Below are 24,384 nucleotides of genomic sequence, written 5' to 3'. Positions count from 1 at the left end.
TGGTAAAGGTGATGCTTGAGCTGGCTCCTGTGAGTTGAGTTGGAGTTAACTAGGTGGAAAAGCAGAGGGGACAGTATTCTAGGCATAAATAGCAGAATGTGCTTAAAGACATCATTGACACAGGTGTTTTGTTGTTTTTTCTGAGAAAGTCTCTCTCTGTCACCCAGGCTGGAGTGCAGTGGTGAGATTTCAGCTCACTACAACCTCTGCCTCCTGGGTTCAAGTGATTCTCCTGTTTCAGCCTCCCTAGTAACTGGAGCCACAGGTGTCTGCCACCACACCCATCTACTTTTTGTATTTTTATTAGAGATGGAGTTTTACCATGTTGGGTAGGCTGGTCTCAAACTCCTGACCTCAAGTGATCCACCTGCCTCAGCCTCCTCAAGTTCTGGCATTACAAGCATGAGCCACAGTGCCCCAGCTCACAGAGGTTTTATTGTTTTGTTAGGCTATCTCTTCCATGATAGCACAGCTTTATTGTTAGAAAATCTTTATCTTGATCATATTTATTAGTGGTCCTTAGAGTGCCACTGCTGTCTGAAAGCCACAGTAATTCCACTGGATCATGTTAAACTTGTAGCTGCATTTTATTCATTGACTTTACTCAAACAGTGTAGAATTAAATGCTCAATTATGAAAATGAATGTTGTGAATAACACTGGCCTACTTAATTCTTGTTTGAGATATTTCTAGTGGTCTTTACGGCTCTCCTTTATTTCAAAAAAAAAAAAAAAAACCCCACGAAAAATGAGAAAACCAAAATGGCTACCACCTAGTTTATCTTATTAACATTTAAAATAAATAAAACTAATAACTGCCAGTGTTTAAAATTCACAAGGCATAGAATGGCAGAAAAGTAAAAGTACTTCTCTATGTTTATTCACAGTATCTCTTTTCAAATGTAATCACTGTTAATATTTTTTGTGTATTTTTCCCCCAAATTTTAATACCTAAATCTTCATGTAAATATATGCCCTTTTAAATTTATACAATGGGGATTATATAATGTATAGTATTCATACCTTGTCTTTTCCACCTAATATATTTGGCACATTTTTCCATATCAGCAATTCAAATTTACGTCATCTATTTGATGGCTTCATTGCATTCAATTATATGGATAAACTTTCTCTTATTTATTTATTAGCTAGTCTTGATTGACATTTAGGTTGTTTATTTTTTTCCATAGGAACAACTGCAATGATTGTTCACACAAATATTTTGTCATTATTTTGTAGCTATTTCTGTAAAGTGAATTTCTAACAATGGGAACATACGTGGCAAAGAGAGCAGACATTTTTCACTTTGATAAATACTGTAAACTTACCTGCATAAATGTTTTTGTAATTTGCACTTTTATCAACATTGTTTGAGAGTGCCTATTTCCTCTATATCTGGTCACAGTAAATTATCAAACCACTTAAAATGTTTTTTTCTGGTTTTATAAATAAGACATAAATCTCACTGTTTTAATTTGATCATTCAAATTATTAGTGAGATTCAACATCTTTTCATATGTTTTTATTTTTTTCATGTGAACGAACTATTCATTTTCTTTATCTGTTTTATATCAAATTGTTCATTATTTTTATTAGCCTTTTTGAACACTTTAAATGGCATGTTATTCTGTATGAACTGATTTTTTAATAAAAATTGTACGTAAGTTTCCTCATAATGTTTTGTATTATAACATTTTAAATATAGACTTAAATTTAAAATAGCTTTTATATAACCAGGTACATATTAAGATTAAAAGACTTCTACCTTGCTTTTTGTCCTAACTGCATCAAAAAAATATGTGGGAGTTTTAGAAATATGTAATATATGTGCTCATCTTCTTTATTCGGTTACAGAAAAGTTATATATGATCATCTTTTTCACAAACTAGTGATGTAACTAGCTCTTCTATGGTTTTTGAATAGAAAGTTAAAATGCACACCTCTCTAAGACCAGAAGCATCTGTCTTCTATGAATTACAAGGAACAGATGTTCCTGAGTGACTTAAAGGAAAGAGATCTTTTGACTGCGATGACTAGACAGCTTTGGCTAATTAGAGTCTCTAATCTATTGCAAAGAAGTACTTTTTTGAAGGTTTTTTAAAAGAGTCCCTTCTTTTTCCTCATACTACATAATAGAGCTTGAAATATATATTTTGGCAGGAGTAATGCCCTATTCTTAATAGTGGTTGGTGATTTTTCATCTTACAGATCAAATAGTGATCTATTTCTTTTAACCAAAATTTCTTGTAACTTGCCCACTCTCATAAAGCTAGGAGAAAGCAGAATTGATACTAGAATCTAGCATTTTCACCTTGTTACAGTTGAGCAGGTAGAATTTTGTTATGCTCTAATGGACTAACTCAAATACCATGTTTATCCTAAACCACCAAAATATATTGCTGTTGATTTATAAAGAATAAAAAAGGTAATCCAGTTAATATTTGCATTCTCTAGTATTATTAGGAGTTATATTCGTGTCTGGCTTCTGGAATCTAATGCATGGTATAGCTGTTTGAGCTTCAGGGAGACATCTGATGAGCAATGAAAATAATAACAGCTATTGAAGGAGGGGTAGATAAAGTTTTAACTGAGACACAGTGCTTCACGGGAGAGCAGAACATATTTATTGAGGATTTTGAAAAGTAATAGGCTCTAAAGTGGCAGAAGTAATTTTGTTCTGATTGCCCTAGTTCATCTAAAAAACCCAATTTTTTGTTAATTCATGACTCCTTCTGATTTTTCAAATGCAGTTTAATTCTAGTAAATCATTAGCATCACCATTTAAAGCACTTCTGGCTTTTGATTAGTATTCCAGATGGGATTAATAATTTTCTACCCTCATAGCAGAAATAAAAAGGATATTTTATCAGCACATTGCACCTGTCACATATCACATCTTGCATAATTTATGCCCACTGTCATTGCCAAGTAAAACTTAAGCAAACTTTTAGATTTTGAAGCTAAATTTTTGAATCATAATTATTTAATAAATGTTGTAAAAACCAGCTGTTCACTTTTAAAAACCGTAAAAGAAGCCATATGAAGAGACTAATGAAATCAACACAATTACAATGTCCTGCTTATAAATAACATATAATGTTATTTATAGAAAAGTGAGCAAAGCTACCACAGCTGTGCAATTGTGGCGACAACATGTTTGACTCACTGTAGTTGCCCTTTGTAAATGCTTCCCACAAATGAGCTCAGAAGAGGCAAAGCAGGGGGTAACAGTTAGGCTTCTGATATATACATTGCAGCATAGAAAACGATTATTAGATCAAAAAACAATTTTATTGATACTGTGAAGGCATTTAATATTCAAAATTAGTAATGGTTTAGGTCATCTGGATTTTTCAGTGGAAAATAGTATGGATTAAGAACAGGTATGAAAATAATATGGATTAAGAAGAGTTAATATCTGTAAACACTAGGTTTGGATATATTTCATTTCTTCTTAAGATGATTACATGTATTCTGTGATTACAGGTTATTCTCTAGCTTCACCCTAGCCATGTCACCCAACTCTCCTAAAAGAGGATTTTTGTTGTTGTTGTTCTGAAGACATCCATTACTTCCCTTAAGGCTATAATTTTGGATGATATAGTAACTCCTTTTGGATGATATGGTTACTCTTTGTTTGTGTAGAATGAGAGAATTAAAAATCTTAGAAAAGTTAAACTGAGTTAGTGAGACTAGAACACTGAGAAAGAGTTAAGTTCTCTAGAAAAAAACAATTTCTAATTGGAAGAATAATTTTATTCTGTATGATTTAATATGAGTATTTTAGAGGAGATTATAATCAACTTAATACTCAAAGAATTTGTGAAACACCTATTTAATGTTGCTTAGTAGAAAGAGACTCCAGTGTGCTAATCTTGGATGAAAACAGTTCCAGACATACTGAAGGAAATGAAAATAATCTTCTCAGAGTTTAAATCCTCCCTTCTCCCTCCACAGAAAAGGTCATGCAATTGGCCAACAATTTTACTTATTTGTTATTTTAGCATTATCCATTACATCTCATTCATGCTTTGAAACTCTTGTTTGCTTTGGTTTGCTATTCAAACACATGTCAGCAGAGTTTATTTGAAAACTGGACCAAATTGCTGCACTTTAGGTCATTAACTGCAATCAGGCATTTTGCAATTGACAGGATATTCAGTGACTACAAATCTTAAAACAGTGTCTGGTGTGTTCCCAGATCTGTTCATGTCTATCTTTGAAGGATGAAATAGGATTTAAAAGAACAGAAAAGAGAGATATAGTTATGTATTTATGTATACATATTATTTTTAATAGTCTCTTTAACAATATTCATTTAAATATCTCTTAAAGAATTGGCATCATTCTGGAGCTGGCATAAAGCACTGAATCTTGAAATGTTTAGTATCTTTAGTAACATGATATTTGTAACATGTGGGTACCTTTTTATGGAAAGTACCTTCTGCCTCCTCCTATAATATTCAAAAAACCTATGGGTACATCAAACCATCCATGCATATAACTTATATTTGGTCATCTTAACTAACAAACTGTTTGGAACTCCCTGAAGTTCCAAACTCCCTGAAAGGAGCTCCATTCTTTTCTCATAGAATTAAGCCCTCAACTTGAAGAAAATTATTCTAAAGGAAGGAAGAATAATTGGATTTTTTTTAAATGTCATTTCAGACACATAAATCACTGGAACAAAATAGAGAACTAAGAAATAGACCAGCATAAGTAAAGCTTACTGATTTTTGACAAAGGACAAAAACTATTAAATGAAGGAAGAATAATCTTTTCAAAAAATAATGTTGGAGCAATTAGACATCTACAGGCAAAATAATTAACCTTGATATAAACGTCACCATGTACATAAAAATTAATTCAAAATAGATTATAAATTTAAATTTGAAACATAAAGCCATGAAATTTTTCAAAGAAAACATAAGAGAAAATCTTCAGGACCTAGGGCTAGGTGGCAAGTTTTTAGACATAACACCAAAAGCACAACTTGTAAAAGGAAATATTTATAGATTGAACTTTACCAAAATTATAATGTTTGTGCTGTGAAAGATTCTGTTAAGTGGATTAAAAGGCAAGCTACAGACAGAAAGTATTTGCAAACCAGATATTCAACAAAAGTGTTATATGTAGAACATATAAAGAACTCTCAAAGTTCAACAGTATGAAAATAAATCAACTAAAAAAATGGGCAAAAGGCACAAACAGACATTTCATCGAAGAAGAGATACCTATAGCAAATAGCACATGGAAAAATGTTCAGTATCATTAGTCATTAGGAAAATGCAAATTAGAACTGCTCTGCAGTATTACTGCATACCTAATAGAATAATCAAAATTAAAAATAATCATAATAACAAATGCTGGTGAGGATATGAAAAAACTGGATTTTTCATACATTTCTGGTGTGAATGTAAAATAGTAGAACCACTTATGGAAAATAGTTTGACAATTTCTGATAAAACTAAACATGCATTTACTATATAACCCAGCAATTACACTCTTGGACATTTATCCCAGAGAAATGAAACATGTTCACACAAAGACCTCTGCATGAGTGTTCACAGCAGATTTATTTGTAGTGACGACACCTGCAAACAACCTAAATGTCCTCCATGGGTGACTGATTAAACAAACTGATACATCCGTCTTTATAATGAAATATACTCAGCAATAAAGAGGAATAAACTACTGATACATGCAACAACTTGAATGTATCTCAAGGGCATTAAGCTTAGTAAAAAAGTATCAGTCTCAAAAGGTTGTAAACTATGTAATACCATTTAGATAACACCCTCAAAATGACAAAAGTATAGTGATGAAGAATAGATTAGTGATTTCCAGGGAATAGAAATAGTGAGGATTGGGAATATAAAGGTGCAGCACAACAGATTTCTTTTGTGCTGATGGAACAGCTTCATATGTTGACTGTGGTAGAGGTTACATCTATCTATACATGGGATAGAAGTGCATAGAACGGAGGCTGGGCATGGTGACTCATGCCTGTAATCCCGGTCAGCTGAGGCAGGATTACTTGAGGCTAGGTGTTCTAGACCAGGCTGGATAACATAGCAAGACCCCATACCTATTTAAAAAAATTAAAAAAAATAGCCAGACATATTTCCTTGCTATATAGTCCCAGCTACTTGGGAAGCTGAAGTGGAAGGATCACGTATGCCCCGGAAGTTGAGGCTGCAGTCAGCTGTGATTGCACTACTGCACTGCAGCCTGGATGACAGAGTGAGACTATATCTCAAAAAAAATTTTTTTAATGCATAGAACTAAACACTCATACACACCACACACACACACACACACACACACACACACACACACACACAGACACACATCAACACACAGAGCCAACATCTTATCAGGATTTCTTTTTTTTTTCTTTCCAACTTTTATTTTAGGTTAAAGGGGTATATGTGCAGGCTTGTTACATGGGTAAATTTCATGTTACAGCTTTGGTGTACAGATCATTTTGTCACCCAATAGATAGTTTTCAATCTTCCCACTCTCTGCCTTCAACTAGGCTTCAGTGTCTGTTGTTCCCTTCTTTGTGTGCATGTGTACTCAATATTTCATTCCCACTTGTGAGAACATGCAGTATTTAGTTTTCTCTTCTTGCATTAATTCACTTAGGAAGATGGCCTCTAGCTCCATCCATGTTGTGGCAAAGGCCATGATCTCATTTTTTATAGCTGCATAGTATTGCATGGTGTATATGTACCACATTTCCTTTATCCAGTCCACCACTGGTAGGCACATAGGTTGATTTCATATCTTTGCTATTGTGAATAGTGCTGTAATGAACATACATGTGCATGTGTCTCTGTGGTAGAATGGTTTATATCCCATTGGTTATATACCGAGTAATGGGATTGTTAGGACAAATGATAGTTCTGTTTTAAGTTATTTGAGAAATTCCAAGCTACTTTCCACAGTGGCTGAACTAATTTACATTCCCACCAGCAATGTAGAAGCATTCCCCTTTCTCTGCAACCTCTTTAGCTTCTGTTATTTTTTGATTTTTTTAGTAATAGCATTCTGGTGTGTGATGGTATCTCATTATAATTTTGATTTACATTTCCCTAAGGATTAGTGGTACTGAGCATTTTTTCATATGCTTGTTGGCTACTTGTATTCATATGTCTTCTTTGAGAAGTGTCTGCTAACATTGTTTGCCCACTTTTTAAATGGGGTTGTTTGGTTTTTGCTTGTCAATTTATTTGAGTTCCTTAACGATTCTGGATATTAGACCTTGGTCAGATGCAAACATTTTCTCTCACTCTGTAGGTTGTTTACTTTGTTGATAGTTTATTTTGCTGTGCAGAAGCTCTTTAGGTCAATTAGGTTCCACTTGTCAATGTTTGTTTTTGTTGCAATTGCTTTTGGCATCTTCATCATGAAGTTTTTTCCTTGGCTGATGTCCAGAATGATATTTCCTGGATTTTTTTCTAGAGTTTTTATAGTTTTGGGTTTTATATTTAAGTCTTTAATTCATCTTGAGTTGACTTTTGTATACTGTGAAAGATAGTGGTCCAGTGTCAATCTTCTGCATGTGGCTAGCCAGTTATCCCAGCAGCATTTATTGAATAGGGAGTCCTTTCCTCCTTGCTTATTTTTATTGGCTGTGTTGAAGGTCAAATGGTTCTACATGTGCAGCACTATTCTGGGTTCTTTAACCTGTTCCATTGGCTTACATGTCTGTTTTTATACTGGTGCCATGCTGTTTTGGTTACTGTAACCTTGTAGTATAGTTTGAAGTTAGGTAATGTGATGCCTCCAGCTTTGTTCTTTTTGTTCAGGATCACTTTGGCTATTTGGGATCTTTTTTGGTCCCATATAAATTTTAGATTATTTTTCTAATTTTGTAAAAATGTATAATTTGTTTCTAATTTTGTAAAAATGTTATTGGTAGGTTGATAGGAATAGCATTTAATCTGTAAATTGCTTTAGGCAATATGGCCATTTTAATGTTATTGATTTTTTTCTATCCATGAGCATGGAATGTTTTTCCATTTGTTTGTGTCATCTCTGATTGATTTCAGCACTGTTTTGTAATTCTCATTGCAGAGATCTTTCACCTCCCTGTTTAGCTGTATTCCTAGATACTTTATGGTTTTCATGGCTATTGCTAATGGGATTGCATTTTTGGTTTAGCTCTCAGCTTGAATGTTATTGATGTATATAAATGTATACCATTTGCACATTGATTTTGTATCCTAAAACTTGGATGAAGTTGTTTAGCAGATCTAGGAGCCTCAAGCAGAGATTATGGGGTTTCTTAAGTACAGTGTCATATCATTTGCTAAGAGAGATAGTTTGACTTCCTCTCTCTCTATCTGGATGCATTTTATTTTTTATTCTTTCCTGTTTCTCTGGTTAGGACTTCAGGACTTATGTTGAATAAGAGTGGTGAGAGTGGGAATCATTGTCTTGTACCAGTTTTCAAAAAGAAAGCTTCCAGCTTTTGCCCATTCAGTATGATGTTGGCTATAGGTTTGTTGTAGATAACACTTCTTATTTTGAGGTGTATACCTTCAATGTCTAGTTTATTTTAGGATTTCAAACATGAAGGAATCTTTAATTTTATCAAAAAGCCTTTTCTGCATCTACTGAGATGATCATGTGATTTTTGTTTTTAGTTCTGTTTATGTGATGAATAACATTTATTGATTTGCATATGTTGAACCAAGCTTGTATCCCAGGAATCAAGACTATTTGATCATGGTGGATTGTTTTTTTGATGTGCTGCTGGATTTGGTTTGCTAGTATTTTATGGAGAATTTTTGCATCTGTATTCATCAGGGATATTGATATGAAGCTTTTTGGTGTGTATCTGCTTGTTTTGGTATTAGAAATGATGGTGGCTTCATAGAATGAATTGGAGAGGAGCCCCTCTTCCTTACTTTTTGGAATGGTTTCAGTATCAGCTCTTTTTTATACATCTGGCAGAATTTGGCTGTGAGTCCATCTGATACAAGGCTTTTTTCTGGTTGATAGGTTTTTTATTACTGATTCAATTTTGGAACTCATTACTGATGTGTTCTTAGTTTCAATTTCTTTTTGGTTAGGCCAGGTGCAGTGGATCACACCTCTAATTCCTACACTGGGAGGTCGAGGCAGGTGGATCACTTGAGCCCAGGCATTTGAGACCGGCTTGGTCAATATGGTGAAACCCTGTCTCTACTAAAAATACAAAAAAATTAGCTGGACACAGTGGTGCATGCCTGTAGTCCCAGCTACTTGGGAAGTGAGGCAGGAGAATCACTTGAGCACAGGAGGCAGAGGTTGTAGCGAGCCAAGATCGTGCCACTTCACTCCAGCCTGGGTGACAGAGTGAGACGCTGTCTCAAAAAAATAAAATTTAATTATAATAATTTATTTCTGGTTTAATCTTGGGTGATAATATATTCCGAGGAATTTATCCATTTCTTCTAGCTTTTCTAGTTTGTGAGCAGAGAGATGTTCATAAATCTCTGTGGGGTTAGTAGTAGTGTCACCTTTGTGTTTTCTGATTGTGTTTATTTTTATCTTCTTTTTTTTTTTTTAATTAGTCTAGCTAGAAGTATATCAATCTTATTTATTCTTTCAAAGAACCAACTCTTGGTTTCATTGGTCTTTTGTATGATTTTTCTCATCTCCATTTTATTCCGTTCAGCTCTATTTTGGTTATTTCTTTTCTTCTGTTACCTTTGGGATAAGTTGGCTTTTGTTCTTCAAATTACTTCAAGTGTGATGTTAGCTTAACTTGAAATGTAACTTTTTTTTTAATGTCAACATTTAGTAGTTTAAACTTTCCTCTTAACACTGCTTTTGTTGTGTCCCAGAGATTCTAGTATGTGGTATCTTTGTTTTCATTAGTTTCAAAGAATTTCTTGATTTCTATCTTTATTTAATTGTTTACTCAAAATCATTCAGGAGCAGGTTGTGTAGTTTCCATGTAATTGTATGGTTTTGAGAGTTCTTCTTGGTATTGATTTACATTTTTATTGCATTGTGTTCTGAGAGTATGATTGGTATGATTTTGGTTTTTTAAATTTGTTCAGAGTTGCTTTATGGCTAAGTATATGGTCAATTTTGGAATATGTGACATGTACAGATGAAAAGAATTGTTTTTATTGGGTGGAGTGCTCTGTAGATGTCTCGTAGGTTCATTTGATCAAGTGGTAAGTTTAGATCTCAAATATCTTTTGTTAGTATTTGTCTCAGTGATCTGTCCAATACCATCATTGGGGTGTTTAAGTCTTCCACTATTATTATGTAGTTATCTAAGTCTCTTCATAACTCTTTAAGAACTTGTTTTATGAATCTAGGTCTTCCAGTTTGGGGTCATATATATTTAAGATAGTTAAATCTTCTTGTTTAATTGAGCATTTTATTTTTATGTGAACCTCTTCTTTTTACTTTTTGATTGTCTTTGGTTTAGTCATTTTTTTCTGAAGTAAAAACAGCAACCCCTTTTTAGCATTCCTAAAATTTAAAACTTACTTTCAAAGGAGCCAAGATGAAATGGTTTAGATGCTTTGTCACTTATTTAGTCATTTTCACTGTTATCCAGAAGTACATTTCAAAACTATGAATTTTATTATAAGAAAGAATTTTATTGGGCTGGGCACGGTGGCTCATGCCTGTAATCCCAGCACTTTGGGAGGCCAAGGCACGTGGATCACGAGGTCAAGAGATCAGACCGCCCTGTCCAACATGGTGAAACCACGTCTCTACTAAAAATACAAAAATTAGATGGGCATGGTGGCACGTGCCTGTAGTCCCAGCTGCTTGGGAGGCTGAGGCGGAAAAATCACTTGAACCCAGGAGGCGTAGGTTGCAGTGAGGCTCCGTCTCAAAAAAAAAAAAAAAAAAAAAGCAAGAATTTTATCATTCTATATAGATCAAGAGGTCCAGGAGTATTTTAAAAGTGAATTTGTTATTAACGTTATTACAGCTTACACACAATATTATTGTATGGGTAAGTTTATAGTTACACTTAAGTAGTTAAGAAACAATGTGATTTTTTTAGTAATGTACAAAGACATTTCAGGAATTTGTACTTGAGTATAATTTTTGAAGATTACATTCAATTTAATTAATTAATTGATTTTTTTGAGGCAGGATCTCACTGTGTCACCCAGGCTGGAAGGCAGTGGCATTATCATGGCTCACTGCAGCCTCCACCTCCTGGGCTCAAGCAATTCTGCCATCTCAGCCTCCTGAGCAGCTGGGACTACAGGCATGCACCACCACACCTGGTTAAAATTTTTTATTTCTTGTAGAGACATCATCACTGTTACCCGTCATCTCACTGTTACATTTTAGAATCAATTTTATAGACAGGGATGACAGAAAGTACCATGGTTCTAGAAATGTTAATTGAGGACATTTTATGTAGAGAAAAACCTGTATTTCCTCAAATTGTAGTACACCCTTTTAAAACTCTAGGTTTCCTTTACCATCAAATAGACTAGAAAGCAAATTTCCAACTTAATGAAGTTTGTCAGCCAAAATAACACCAGCATACATGCTATTAAATAGTCTCCGTCCTTTTGCTCTTTTTATCTGAAACCCACAGCATATGTCAGTAGATTATAATTTAATTAGGAGATTTAATAAAATCTGTATCCACTCCCCTGACACCACTTCTTTATGGAAAGTTTCATTATAGCACTTCAACAGAATAGGATGCTTGAGTCTTACTCACAAAGGAAAACCATCTATTTTTATCTAGCATAATAGGTAATAAAGAAAACAAATCAGAATAATGTAAAAGAAAAAGTGAGAACAAAACATTTTGCAACTTAAGATTGGCTCCAGACATGGATGAAAATTAAACGTATTTCTGCTATAAGCATTAGCATAAGATCTTTGAGCTAAAAAAGACTATAAATTCAACTCAAATCACTGTATTATGGAGGGAAATAGGCACAGACTCTGGAGAAAAATAAAAATAAAAAAAAAAACTTAAAGTTGAATCCTGGTTTGACAAGGTCACTGGCTAGGTGATCTTTGGAAAATTACTTAATGTGTTATATTTGTCTCATCATTTTAACTGTGAGAAAATGGGCCCAGAGAAGTTAAAAGACTTTCCTTTTATTGCATAGTTGTTTAGTTGTAGTTTACAGACAAAACATAAATTTCTTTTTATTCTCAACTAGTCAAAGATAGTTTATATAATACTATTCCATTAAAATGTCTGCCAAGAGGTTGTTCCTTTGTGATACTGAAATCATAATGTGACCATGGCCTTATTCTCATATCTGACAAGAAATACTAATTTATTATATTTATTAAAATCACATTTTTTTCAACATTAATTCTGATTAGGATTTTTATGCTGATATGAATAGCTAAAATGGTGTTCTGTGTCAGACGGGATAGGCTAAATTATGCTATACAAATATCCTGCAGTCTCAGTGGCTTAAAACTGTTTATTTGTGACTCACAGTTCATGGCCATCATGGATCATTGGAGTTTTGCTCATCTGTTCATTGTATTAAATAGTTACTTAGAGACCTCAACTGATAGAACAGCCTTTATCATGAACTTTGCTGGTTGCATGTCAAGGAAAAGGTGAGCTCCAGAGGACATCCTCTTGACAATTAAATGCTCCAGTCTGGAAGTGACACACACGTAATATCTGTCCCCACTTCATTTCCAGAACTAATCACAGACACATGGACTCACTCAATTAAAAGAGAGTCAGGTAATGTTATTTTACTCTTTTCTAGGAAGAGAGGGAGAACCAGTTGTAGTTCGTAACAATACTAAAGACCATCATATGATTTATGAGGTATTATGGCCCTGTTTAGGACTGAAAAACTTTAAGAATAACTAATATGAAAACTTTCTGTGTAGACAAAAATGTCCTATAAAATACTCAGCCTTGAAGAGATACTGTTGGTGATTTGTGGCTTAAATGTAAGTTTTTTCAATATCCATATATTCTATATAGCCATACCTATTCTTACTTGATTGTAAATTTTGGTGAGTATAAATATTCTTCCCTATTGGTTTCCTTTTCAATTTCTGACCATTTTTTTTCTTTTTTTTTAAATTATATTTTGAGTTCTGGTGTACATGTGCAGATTGTTCAGGATTGTTACATAGGTATACATATGCCATGGTAGTTTGCTGCATCTATTCCCCTGTCATCTACATTAGGTATTTCTCGTAACATTATCTCCCCAATCCCACCACCCCCTGCTATCCCTTCCCAAGCCCCGCCATCCCCTAGTAAACCCCAGTGTGTGATGTTCTCCTCCCTGTGTCCATGTGTTCTCATTGTTCAACACCCACTTATGAGTGAGAACATGCAGTGTTTGATTTTCTGTTCTTGTGTCAGTTTGCTGAGAATGGTGGTTTCCAGTTTTATCCATGTCCCTGCAAAGGACATGAACTCATCCTCTTTTATGGCTGCATAGTAGTCCATGATGTATATGTGCCACATTTTCTTTATCCAGTCTATCCTTGATGGTCATTTGGGTTGGTTCCAAGTCTTTGCTATTGTGCACAGTGCCACAGTGAACATACATGTGCATGTGTCTTTATAGTAGAATGATTTATAATCATTTGGGATTTGACCCAGCAATCCCACTGGGATTGCTGGGTCAAATAGAAATGCCACTTTTTTTTTTTTTTCTTTTTGCTTCCTAAACACTGGAGACAGATCCATAGCTTTCCTGATCCTTCTTACTACTCTTCATATTAATCATTCTGACTAACTCTTTCGGTTAGCTACTTTTGGCTAATCCACTTGATTACTCCCACGTATTTGTTGTGTGTTGAAGTTGGACCACTTTATTACACAAAATAGTGATACAATATTATGTAGAGGATTTGAATGATATTACTTAGAAAGAGAAATTAGGGTCAAAAATGACTAAGGAGAAAAGGAATGAAGGAAATGGTGGAGATGGAGGTTGGCAAGACAATTTAGACTAAGGGTCATTAGAAATGGTGAAACTACATTAGTCATTTATTAGGATTAGAGAGCAAGTTCCTAAAAGGATAAGAGATTAAGAAGTTTGTGCCAGAGCAATAAAATCATTGGTTTCTCTTTATCTATCCCATTTATCTTGCTTACAGATAATATGGTATTACTATTCATTTCAGTCCAAGAAGACACTAGTCTCGTATTTGATATAATGACATCAAGATTCTTCTCTGATTATCTAACCTGGCAGGAACACCCAGGGATGGAGTCTGAGCTCAAGTCTCACATATTCAGTCCCTAGGGAGTGACTGTTATTACTAGCTTCCATCCAAGCAAGCCTAATAATTATTTTCCCATATAATAGGCCCCAAATCATGCTAGCCTACCTCAAGATTTTATAAGAAAATTACCAAGAGACTAAAATATTCATGTTTAAGACTTCCCACTAAAGAAAAATAAGTATTCTTTCATTTCTTTTTCAATTAACATTAACTTTCCATGAAGTATACGTTCTTTATTAGTGGTACATAAGGTTAGCTGTGATCACTGGTTAAACACTTATATTTAAATGTTTCTTCAGGGTTAGACAAGTTAACAAAATATCATGAATTTTCCTTTATTTTCAATTTTTTTAATTACAAAAGAATACTAGTTAAATTGAATTAAAATGAAATAAGCCAAATGGCTTAAGCTAGTTTTTAATATACTTCCAAAACCTATGAAGCAAGACACAATATGACTATTTTTCTATTCCAACCTTTTATTTTTGGGATAAAGGATCATTCATCTACAATATAATATAAACTGTGCTGATAATATTTATTTGTATAGGTGGTTGAAGTTTGAAGAAGATGTGGAAGATGGAGGAGAAAGGTGGAGCAAGCCGTATGTGGCTACTCTTTCATTGCACAGCTTGTTTGAGTTGAGAAGTTGTATTCTGAATGGAACTGTGTTGCTGGACATGCATGCCAACACTTTAGAAGAAATTGCAGGTATATTTTTTCTCTCTTAGTCTATTTTATAGGCACAGCTACTTTTTTGTTACTCTCTTTTCCTTATAATTCAATATATATATGAACTTCGGAAAATGAATTCTCACAATCACTGTATGAGGCCTTAAAAGTCATTTTCTCTTACATTGTTTTTTGAGATAAAAGAAGCTGAATCTCAGAGAAATATTGTCTAATTTGGCAGTGCCAAGTCTAGGACAAGAACCTAGTGTCTTGATTCCCATTCATCGTTTATCTTCATTATCGCATTTAGATTCTCACCACTAGAAATTTAAAGGAAAAAAAGAAAACCTCAAGCTAAATACTTATTTTCAATAGTCAAACACATGAAATAACCAAATGAAAAAATGTCAATAAACAGAAAAATGTTGGTTTAGAATGGACATAGAAAGTTATGGCAATTTATTTTAAACTTAATAAAAACTCTTGAATTCCAGAGGAAGTCAAGTGATACAGTTAAGATTTGTTTTGTAATTCAATACTATAACCTGTCCCTAGGATGAATGATTAGTAATAGAATCCAATGATATCTTATAATACAGACAGTTATATTTAGGAAATGTGTTATTATTACAGAAATTGAGTAAAAAAGCTCCTGTATCTTTTTACTGGAAGACAAACATATTTTAGTAAAAACAAAATAATACAAAAACACAGAAATGAATTTTGAAAGAGTATAAATGAAATAGTTGATGGAGGTTTTTAAAATACAAACAAAGAAAAGAGGCAGTTTAAAAAATTATTAGTTTGGGAAAAAGTAAAATTCGTTCTATGTAATATTTATTTGTGATATAGAAAGACCTAATACTTCAAGTATATTATAGAAATGAAAAAAACTGTATGTGTGTTTTTACAAATATATATGAGAATAATGTATTGGAAAAATAACATATCTAATTTAATCTGCAGACAGCCCTATGAAGTAGATGTCATTCTCATTTTTCAATCAGAAAATAGAACCTCTAAAATTGTCATGGCCTACATTTCACCCAAGGGCCCCTAACTTTAAGCCCAGTGTTTTTTCTATTCCATTACAACTACTGTCTGAAGAAAAAGAGATGTCTTGAAGTGGATGTCACCCAAATTTTGGTGGCACAATTATCACCTTAAAAATTATTGATTTAGTCATTGGTGTTGATAGGCATTGCAGTATGTGTAAAACAGAAAGATAAGCAGTCCTCTTCTGTTTCATATAACATGTGTAAAGAGATTATTCTTTAAATTATATAACTGTAGCCTAAAAGACTTTATAAAGTTAAACATATATGTATAATTTTTAGAAGTATGCAGGCTACTGTAGCTACACTAAATCAAGAGAAAAAGATTAAGAAATTAGCAAACTCCCTATGAATGTTGAAATAGTACTCAGTTTCTTACCTTTACATTACAGGGTCTTGCTAATACCCAATAAACATTTTTATATTTTAATTAAGAATAAAACAGCTAGGCTTTTCATACTACTTTGAAGTATAGAAAGCTCTTAAGTTTGTAATTATCTTTCTAATACTCAAACCTGGGGCTTGGTATTATTATTGTTATCCTTATTTCATAAATAAAGAAACTAAGATTTAGAAGGTTAAAGGCCTTGCTCTAAGGGGTTTGTTTTTGCTGCTTAAATACCTGATGGCATTACCTTTGAAAATAGATTAATCCAAATGGGAAACGAAACTGTCACATTCTACCACCTGGCAAAATTAGCCTCATAACATACCCTTTATGCTTTTGCTGGCCTTTACATTTCTTAAATTATGTAATTTCTAATGCTTTTCTCAGGATTCCTATGAGGAAATTTTCCCCTGGTAATTTGACTGAAACACAGTTCATTTTATCACTTAGTTTACTTTCATTGTCTAAAATTATGCTACTTTTTCCTAACTGTGTCCCCCTTTCCCAAGCTCAATTCTGTAGAATATGTGAAGGTTAACTGGGTTAAATATAGCCTTTTCAAGCAAATTACATTTTCTAAGTCTATCCTTACAGTGAAAGTAGTTCAATGACGTCTTGATACCCTAAATAACTTTTTAGTATTCTTTCTGCTCTTCTAATTAGGGTGTATCTTTCTGACTTTGAAGTAGCCCAACCTGAATGTCCCATTTTTCAGTGTAAAGCAGCCTGTAGAATGACATTTAGAATATGTCAGTGGTTTAGAGCTAACATCACATAGAAAAATATGATTACAAAAATTTGTATAGATCATTACCTTAGATTCCTTTACAATCATTACTGAAAAGAGAGTCCCTCTCATTAATAACTATAATTTAACTAAATTTAAAAGTTACTTATTTGTGCCCTCAATATAATCTCATTAAAACATTTTCTCTCTATGCTTGTAATTTTCTTATTTTTTATTTCTATTTTTATTTTATAAAAATTGAGCTGCATTACTAAATTTGTAATAAATAAGCATACTTTCCATTTCTAAGACTTCTAACTTTGCAAAGTGTTTTCACATCATTATATTTTATTATCATAGCAACATATGAAGTAGGAAAGAGACTATTTCATCATAAACAGATAAATAGAAAGTTTCTTATCGAAGATGAACTTTGCAGAAATTGAAATAATTATTTTACTAACCTCTAATCATAATATTTTTTAGATGGGGTCTCATTATGTTGCCCAGGCTGGTCTCAAACTCCTAGGTTCAATCAATTCACCTGCCTCAGCTTCCCAAAGTGCTAGGATTACAGGCCTGAGCTACTGTGCCCAGTCATAATTTTTGTTTTATTCTATTTAATGATAATTTATGGCTATAGTGATTAATAGTCAGTCCTGAAACTTTTTTTCTCAGCTCTTATTTATTATTTTTCTCTCTTAGCCATAATTCACATACATTAGTCACTAGTTTTAGTTTTACAAAAGCTAAGTAAGAGTTTACCTTTAAGGATTCTAATCACTAGTACTTTGTGAATGCAGAGGCTTTGCAGTGTTTATGTTTTTCAGACATTTTCTAGTAGATGAATATGACCCAGATATTGTTTTGTAATGATCAAGGATCTTTACAGCAATGTTCTGTTATGTTTTTAACAGACTCAGATAATTCCTTAAGAGATTTTTGTAGACTTAGTAGCAAAAAATCCCTTTTGTATCTGGCAGGTCTGACAAGAATTTCTGGTATAATTAAAGTGGGATTTTCTTTTGGCTAAAGTTAATTTAAAATATATCTGTTTCCCAATGTTTCAGGAAACTCAATAAGTTTAAACTTTATCCTTCAAAACATTACTTAACCTTTTCAAATCTAAAATTCTCCAGATATATTTTCTTACCACAATTTAGTCTGATATGCAGATTAATTGTATTGAATATGTTTCTGAATTATATTCATATAAATTACAGGGAACTTTATGGTCTATGTTAATCTCTTTTAATTAAGCATTATGAAGATTAATGATGAAAATATCCTCTCTGTAGTGTGTGTATACTTTAGCCTAATTCTGTCAATGAGAATTAGGAAGAAATTAAAACCAAACCAAAGTTAGTACAATGGACAGATCATCAATCATAGCCCCCAACTCATTTAAAGAGAAATAGGAATGCTTTTACACTGTTGATGGGAGTGTAAATTAATGAAACCATTATGGAAAACAGTGTGGCAGTTCCTCAAGGATCTAGAAATAGAAATACCATTTGACCCAGCAATCCCATTACTGGGTATATACCCAAAGGATTATAAATCATTCTATTATAAAGACACATGCACATGTATGTTTATTGTGGCACAGTTCACAATAGCAAAAACTTGAACCAACCCAAATGCCCATGAATGATAGACTGGATAAAGAAAATGTGGCACATATACACCATGGAATATGATGCAGCCATAAAAAGGATGAGTTCATGTCCTTTGCAGGGACATGAATGAAACTGGAAACCATCATTCTCAGCAAACTGACACAAGAACAGAAAACCAAACACTGCATACTCTTACTCATAAGTGAGTGTTCAACAATAAGAGCACACAGACACAGGGAGGGGAACATCACACACTAAGGCCTGGGGGTGGGGAGCTCATGGAGGATAACATTAGGAGAAATACCTAACGTAGATGATGGGGTGATGGATGCAGCAAACCACCACCATGGCATGTGTATACCTGTGTAACCTGCACAATCTGCACGTGTACCCCAGAACTTAAAGTATAATTTTTAAAAAAAGAAAAATAAATAAATAAAATAAATGTTTTTCAGGGAAAAAAATAAAAAATAAAATCTTTCATTGAAAAAAGAATCTACAGTTTGCTTCACTGAATGTAATTATAGATTTGAGAGTATAGGAATAACCATATATTTTTTTAACTTGCCTATACTGTGACAATCCTTGATCTGAAAAGTAAGTATTCTATTGTAATTTACATCTTTAGTACACACAATCCTGTTAGTGCTGGAAACCAAATCACAGAATCTAGGAACTTCATATCAAATTCCCCCATCTCCCCCAATATCTTTTAAAGGTAAGACAAAGGATTTTCAAAACATTGAGATGATGATTTTCAAAACATTGAGATGATGATCTTCAAAAACGCAGAGATTTATATAGAATCTGCAATACGTCATAGCCTCTAGTGGCTTTCATTCAAGATGGATTATGATAGGATGAAAAACAATTTTTCATTTTTCTGAGGCCTTTTCCCACAAATGCTACTAGTGTTTCTAGAGCGTACTTAGTGTTAGTAGAGTGTGACCTATTTGTCCTTTTTTTTTTTTTTCTTGCTTTATCTCTTATCATCCAGATCCTGGGGCAGACTAGACTGTATTATTTAGGCATCATAGCCTGCTGAGATTGCAGGACTGCACTCTGGACCCAAAGCCATTATGGTCCATTATCCTTTCACACTTTTCAAGTTAATACTAATATATATTGTAGTGGTGAAACGAACAATGTCAGTGATTACTAATTCAGATTCCTTTTGGTACTTAAATCTTACCCCACTATAAGTTATATTCTTAAGAAAAATGATTAATTTTTTCCAGACAAGTAAGATATAATTTGATACGGCTATACTTTGGAGAAGTTTACTGTGTACTTCTCTGTAACTAATGAACAGATGAATATGTTTTTTCTTTTACATTTACTTTTCCATACATAACTGTTTCAAATAAAAATCTTATCTTTGAAAAACTGTGAAGATAGTGACCTATGGGTTTTGTAGTGTTCGAACCTGGAAACATTGTGCTTTAATAGAAATTAAAAATTATAAATGCGTTCAAGGTTTACTATGTGAATACTTTTAATTCTGACTAGAATATTAAATGGGGAATTCATATCATGGCTTATGGTTGGAACTGCCTTATAATGATATCATATTGGTATTCTTATAACCACTTTACAACTTCTATTATGAAGTATTTGCATATTTTATATACATTTTTCCATCTTAGCAAGGTTTCAGTGTAATGTCATATATGTTGACAATTTATTATCTCCTTTATTTCAGATTAACCCAGGGGTATTATAACTACTGATCTCCAAAGAACTGAAAAATAGATTTAAATATTATTCTATAGTATCATACATTTTCAGAATTGGAAGGGACCTTTGAGGTAATTATAGTGACTGACTTTCAAACATTCCAGGTATATATTATGGGTGACTTCCAAATATTCATTCTACCTCTTTCCATTGTAAACACAAAAATGATAGAGAAAACTATACTCCATGTGCCAAATATGGCCTACTCTCTGATTTTGTAGGGCATTTGAGCTAAGAATGGTGATTATATTCTAAATGGTTGAAAAATAATAAAAAAATAAGAACATATTTGATGTGAATATTATATGAAAATCAAATTTCAGCATCCATAAAAAAGTTTTATTGGAGCATAACTAGGCTCATTTGTGAAAGCCTGTGGCTGCTTTCCTGCTACAAAGGCAAAGTTCAGTATTTGTGAGAGAGATCATGTGGCCTATAACACCTAAAATATTCATTAGCTGGCTCAGTACAAAAAGAGCTTGTCTATCTCTGGTTTAGAGAATTAACTCTAGAGCAAAGGGCAGTTCTTTATTAGCCTGTCAGTCAAATGAATACCATTTCCTTTGCCAGTGATTAGTTCAAGATGGGCAGGGCTATGTCAGTTAGACTTATGATTTTTCCTGGCCAGGGCAAAAAATAACTCTTCTAAGAGAAAGTCACAAAATACCAATATATTTCTCACTGTATATGAACAAAAATATATATTTCCTTGTTGCTGCTGGAAGCCACCTTATTACCATAAGGAAAATCAGCCTGAGGTTAAAGCTTACTCTAGAGGAGGAGAGGTTAACAGAATCACAGATAAGCAAAATTAGAGCCAATTTAACTTTGGTCTTTCTGTTATGTGAGTCAATAAAATTGTTTTAGAGAGTTTAATTTGGGTTTTCTGCTATTAATAAGCTCAGTTTTGTCTCTACTTGATAAAGTGTTATAAGATAGGAATATATTAAAACCCACCACAAATTTCAAACCAGGAACCCATAATCTATGTAATGAAAATTGCAAAGAAAATCCTCTACTGGGAAATATTTACTGATAGCCTCAATATCCCAATCAGGTGCTTTATGTCATTAGTCTTGGCATCAACATATGATATAGGTATTATTATCTCCATTCTACAAGTAAGGACACTGAGGCTGTTCAACTCTGCAAAGTCATCTAGCTAGAATGTCATAAAGTGGCCTAAATCTGTCCCATAGTTCATTTCCCTTTCACACTGAAGGAAAACACTGTTGGTAAGGGAGCATTCTGCCAACTTTAAAACTTTTATTGTACCCAAAAAGGCAGTGGAAGGCAGTTCATTGTGATCTGCTTTACATAAGGTGTTAATGCCTAAAAAAATTAGAATTCACATTTGATAATCAGAAAGCAGATTAATTACACTAATGTTTATTGATGTGATCTTAATATCACAAATTTAAAATGCCTTTACTAATCTACTTTATTGACATCTCTGATACTATGTATGGTAAATAATCTGCTTAATTATAGACTTCTGAAATATCACCTTCCAGTCTTTGTTTTGCAGTTATAGAATATCTTTTTAATCTAGCATTCTCAAGGGAGTGTGTTTCAAGGAAAGTTTGAGAAAGGGCTGATTTTCTATCCATATGAAACAGAATTGTTTACTCTCCAAATTCAGTAGCTAGATCACGTCACAGGCCTCCTTGCATCAGATTTTCACAGATAGACTTTTGTTTACTTAATGAGGAAGAAAGAAAATTATTCTGTACTAGAAAATGGGAAGAATATTTAAATATAAGACCACTTTTCAAATTTAAACACACTATGAATTTTGATATTATCTCTATACATTTTCCTACCATCAGTGTGAATAATGAGAAATAAAGAACTTTCTTCTCAATGCAACTATACCCATTTGAAAAATAATACTTAATAAGAATTATATATTTAAAATAGAATGGTTTATAATTAAAATTTGCCCAAGTTCTTCTTGTACAACGTTTCTACAATGGAAGATAAATTTCTGTTTATAAAACCATACTTAGACATTTTTTAAGGAAGTTTTTCCTATTTCAAGATGAATAACGTTGTTTAGGGCTTGCATATTTGGACTCAGTGGTTCACGGCTGGCATATGTGCTAGAGGAAAGCTGTGCTCATCTTCTTCCGGCCTTTTCTCTTCAGATATGGTTCTTGACCAACAAGTGAGCTCAGGTCAACTGAATGAAGATGTACGCCATAGGGTCCATGAGGCATTGATGAAACAGCATCATCATCAGAATCAGAAAAAACTCACTAACAGGATTCCCATTGTTCGTTCCTTTGCTGATATTGGCAAGAAACAGTCAGAACCAAATTCCATGGACAAAAATGGTAAATGTTTGTTTATTGTGCTCTTTATGTCTACTATAGATCTCTGAAATATCAAAGGGCTTCTAATCTTTTAAAATATGTTTTATAAGAAAGTGATTTTTTGAAATTCAGATTATTGTAAACTCTTTCACAGGAGTATATGGTCTTATTATCAAGCATCAAATTGTAAAAATTTTATAAAAGAATTTAAGTTTCCCAAAAGGTTCAGGAAAAAAATGAAAATACCAAATAAGGTCCTAGCCTTTGTCCTGTAGCTTAAAAATGTAATGAAGGGCTTTGACTTATGCCATCATGGTCATCATCTAGTGTTTGTGGAAGAAAGATATTGGTTTCATATTGGTTATAGTTAACAAATTCCAATCGAGAAAATGAAAAGACTAGTCAGTGCATTGATTGCAGCTTTACATTCATTAAGGCTGATTCCAGCTCAAGGGCTTATTGCTGTTTGTAGTGCGGCATCTTCAACATTGTTGGAGCCACCCCACTCACCATCATATATACCAACATAGATGACCACTGTTGTTTCCTAGCAATCTTGACTTACTGTGATTTATGCTCCAGACTATTTTATCTTTCCTGTATTTTTTTTGTTCTCTCCTTGCATTTATTTAACTCATCATCATTTGCACTAAGGAAGTTGCTTAGGAATCTTCTGTTATCATCAATCCTTTCCATTATTCTCATGAAAAAAATGAGATTTCCTTGAAGATGATTTGAATTTGTTAAACTTCAATCAGCTTTAAAAGTTTCCAGTTCTAAAAGATAAAAATTAACGAAAAGTATTTTCAAATGCTTTACTGGAAAGACTGACTTCCACAAATGGATGAAAGCACATGTATTGACAGCATGAAATATCATGTAATCTCACCCTGTTTTCAAAAGCTTCAGAGATGCCTTAAATAAAAATGTATGAAAATTAGTTTTCTCCAGACTTTACTTCATATGGGAATTTTAATGAGTTTTCCTACTACTGAATTAAATATACATACATAAACAAATATTAAGAAATGCTTTATTAAATAGATAAAGATGATTAGGTATAATTTTTTTGGTCTCAGAATATAAAACCAGTTTGTTAATGACAAAAATCATTTTTGAAATACTCATTTGATTTTTGTGACTTTTTATTGTCTGAATATAAATCATTTTTGTTATATAGAAGAGTGTATAGCTGTACATATATTAAGTTCAATAAAATAATTGTGAATACTTTATGGTAAAAACCAACTCTATAAACATAGAGTCTACTGACCATTCTGAGGAGATTTAACTTGCTTGGAATAAAATCGTATATTCAAAATATATTTATATTCTAAATCACAATTTGCTTTAAAATATGTGATACGTAAGGTAACAGAACTTCAGGCTCTTATATTCTAAGAGATGTATTACAAAAGTAGTGCTTTTGTTATGCTTATAATTCTAGTATTTGGTATGATAATGTTAAAATAGACTCAGATATTTACTAATTTTGGCTATGGGCTTATGTCTGCATGATTCCAAAAACTTTATTAAAATATACGGAGGAATTAACTTTCTAAGAATGCACACAGATTTTATAAAAATGAACTCTCGCCTTCATGACTTTTGCTGAAAATCAGATAATAAGAGCTATGTCTTTGAGAAAGAGG

The 24,384-nt window shown here is 33.0% G+C and overlaps 1 protein-coding gene across 10 annotated transcripts in view; it reads left to right on the top strand.

Moving 5' to 3' along the window:
• The window catches only part of SLC4A10 (solute carrier family 4 member 10), a 374,879-nt gene that overhangs the window by 226,336 nt on the left and 124,159 nt on the right, over positions 1-24,384 (top strand). For all 10 annotated transcript variants that reach the window (XM_074399589.1, XM_010329677.3, XM_003921935.4 and 7 more), the window contains 2 exons: positions 14,770-14,930; positions 22,565-22,753. In XM_074399589.1, coding sequence (XP_074255690.1) covers positions 14,900-14,930; positions 22,565-22,753 — 220 coding nt within the window. In that variant the 5' untranslated portion in view covers positions 14,770-14,899. The remainder of the gene's footprint in view (positions 1-14,769; positions 14,931-22,564; positions 22,754-24,384) is intronic.

The sequence above is a fragment of the Saimiri boliviensis genome, chromosome 5 (genome assembly GCF_048565385.1).
Source record: "Saimiri boliviensis isolate mSaiBol1 chromosome 5, mSaiBol1.pri, whole genome shotgun sequence".
In the NCBI taxonomy this organism is placed as follows: Eukaryota; Metazoa; Chordata; class Mammalia; order Primates; family Cebidae; genus Saimiri; species Saimiri boliviensis.
Note: the sequence above shows the minus strand (reverse complement) of the source record. Positions and strands in the feature narration are given on the sequence as shown.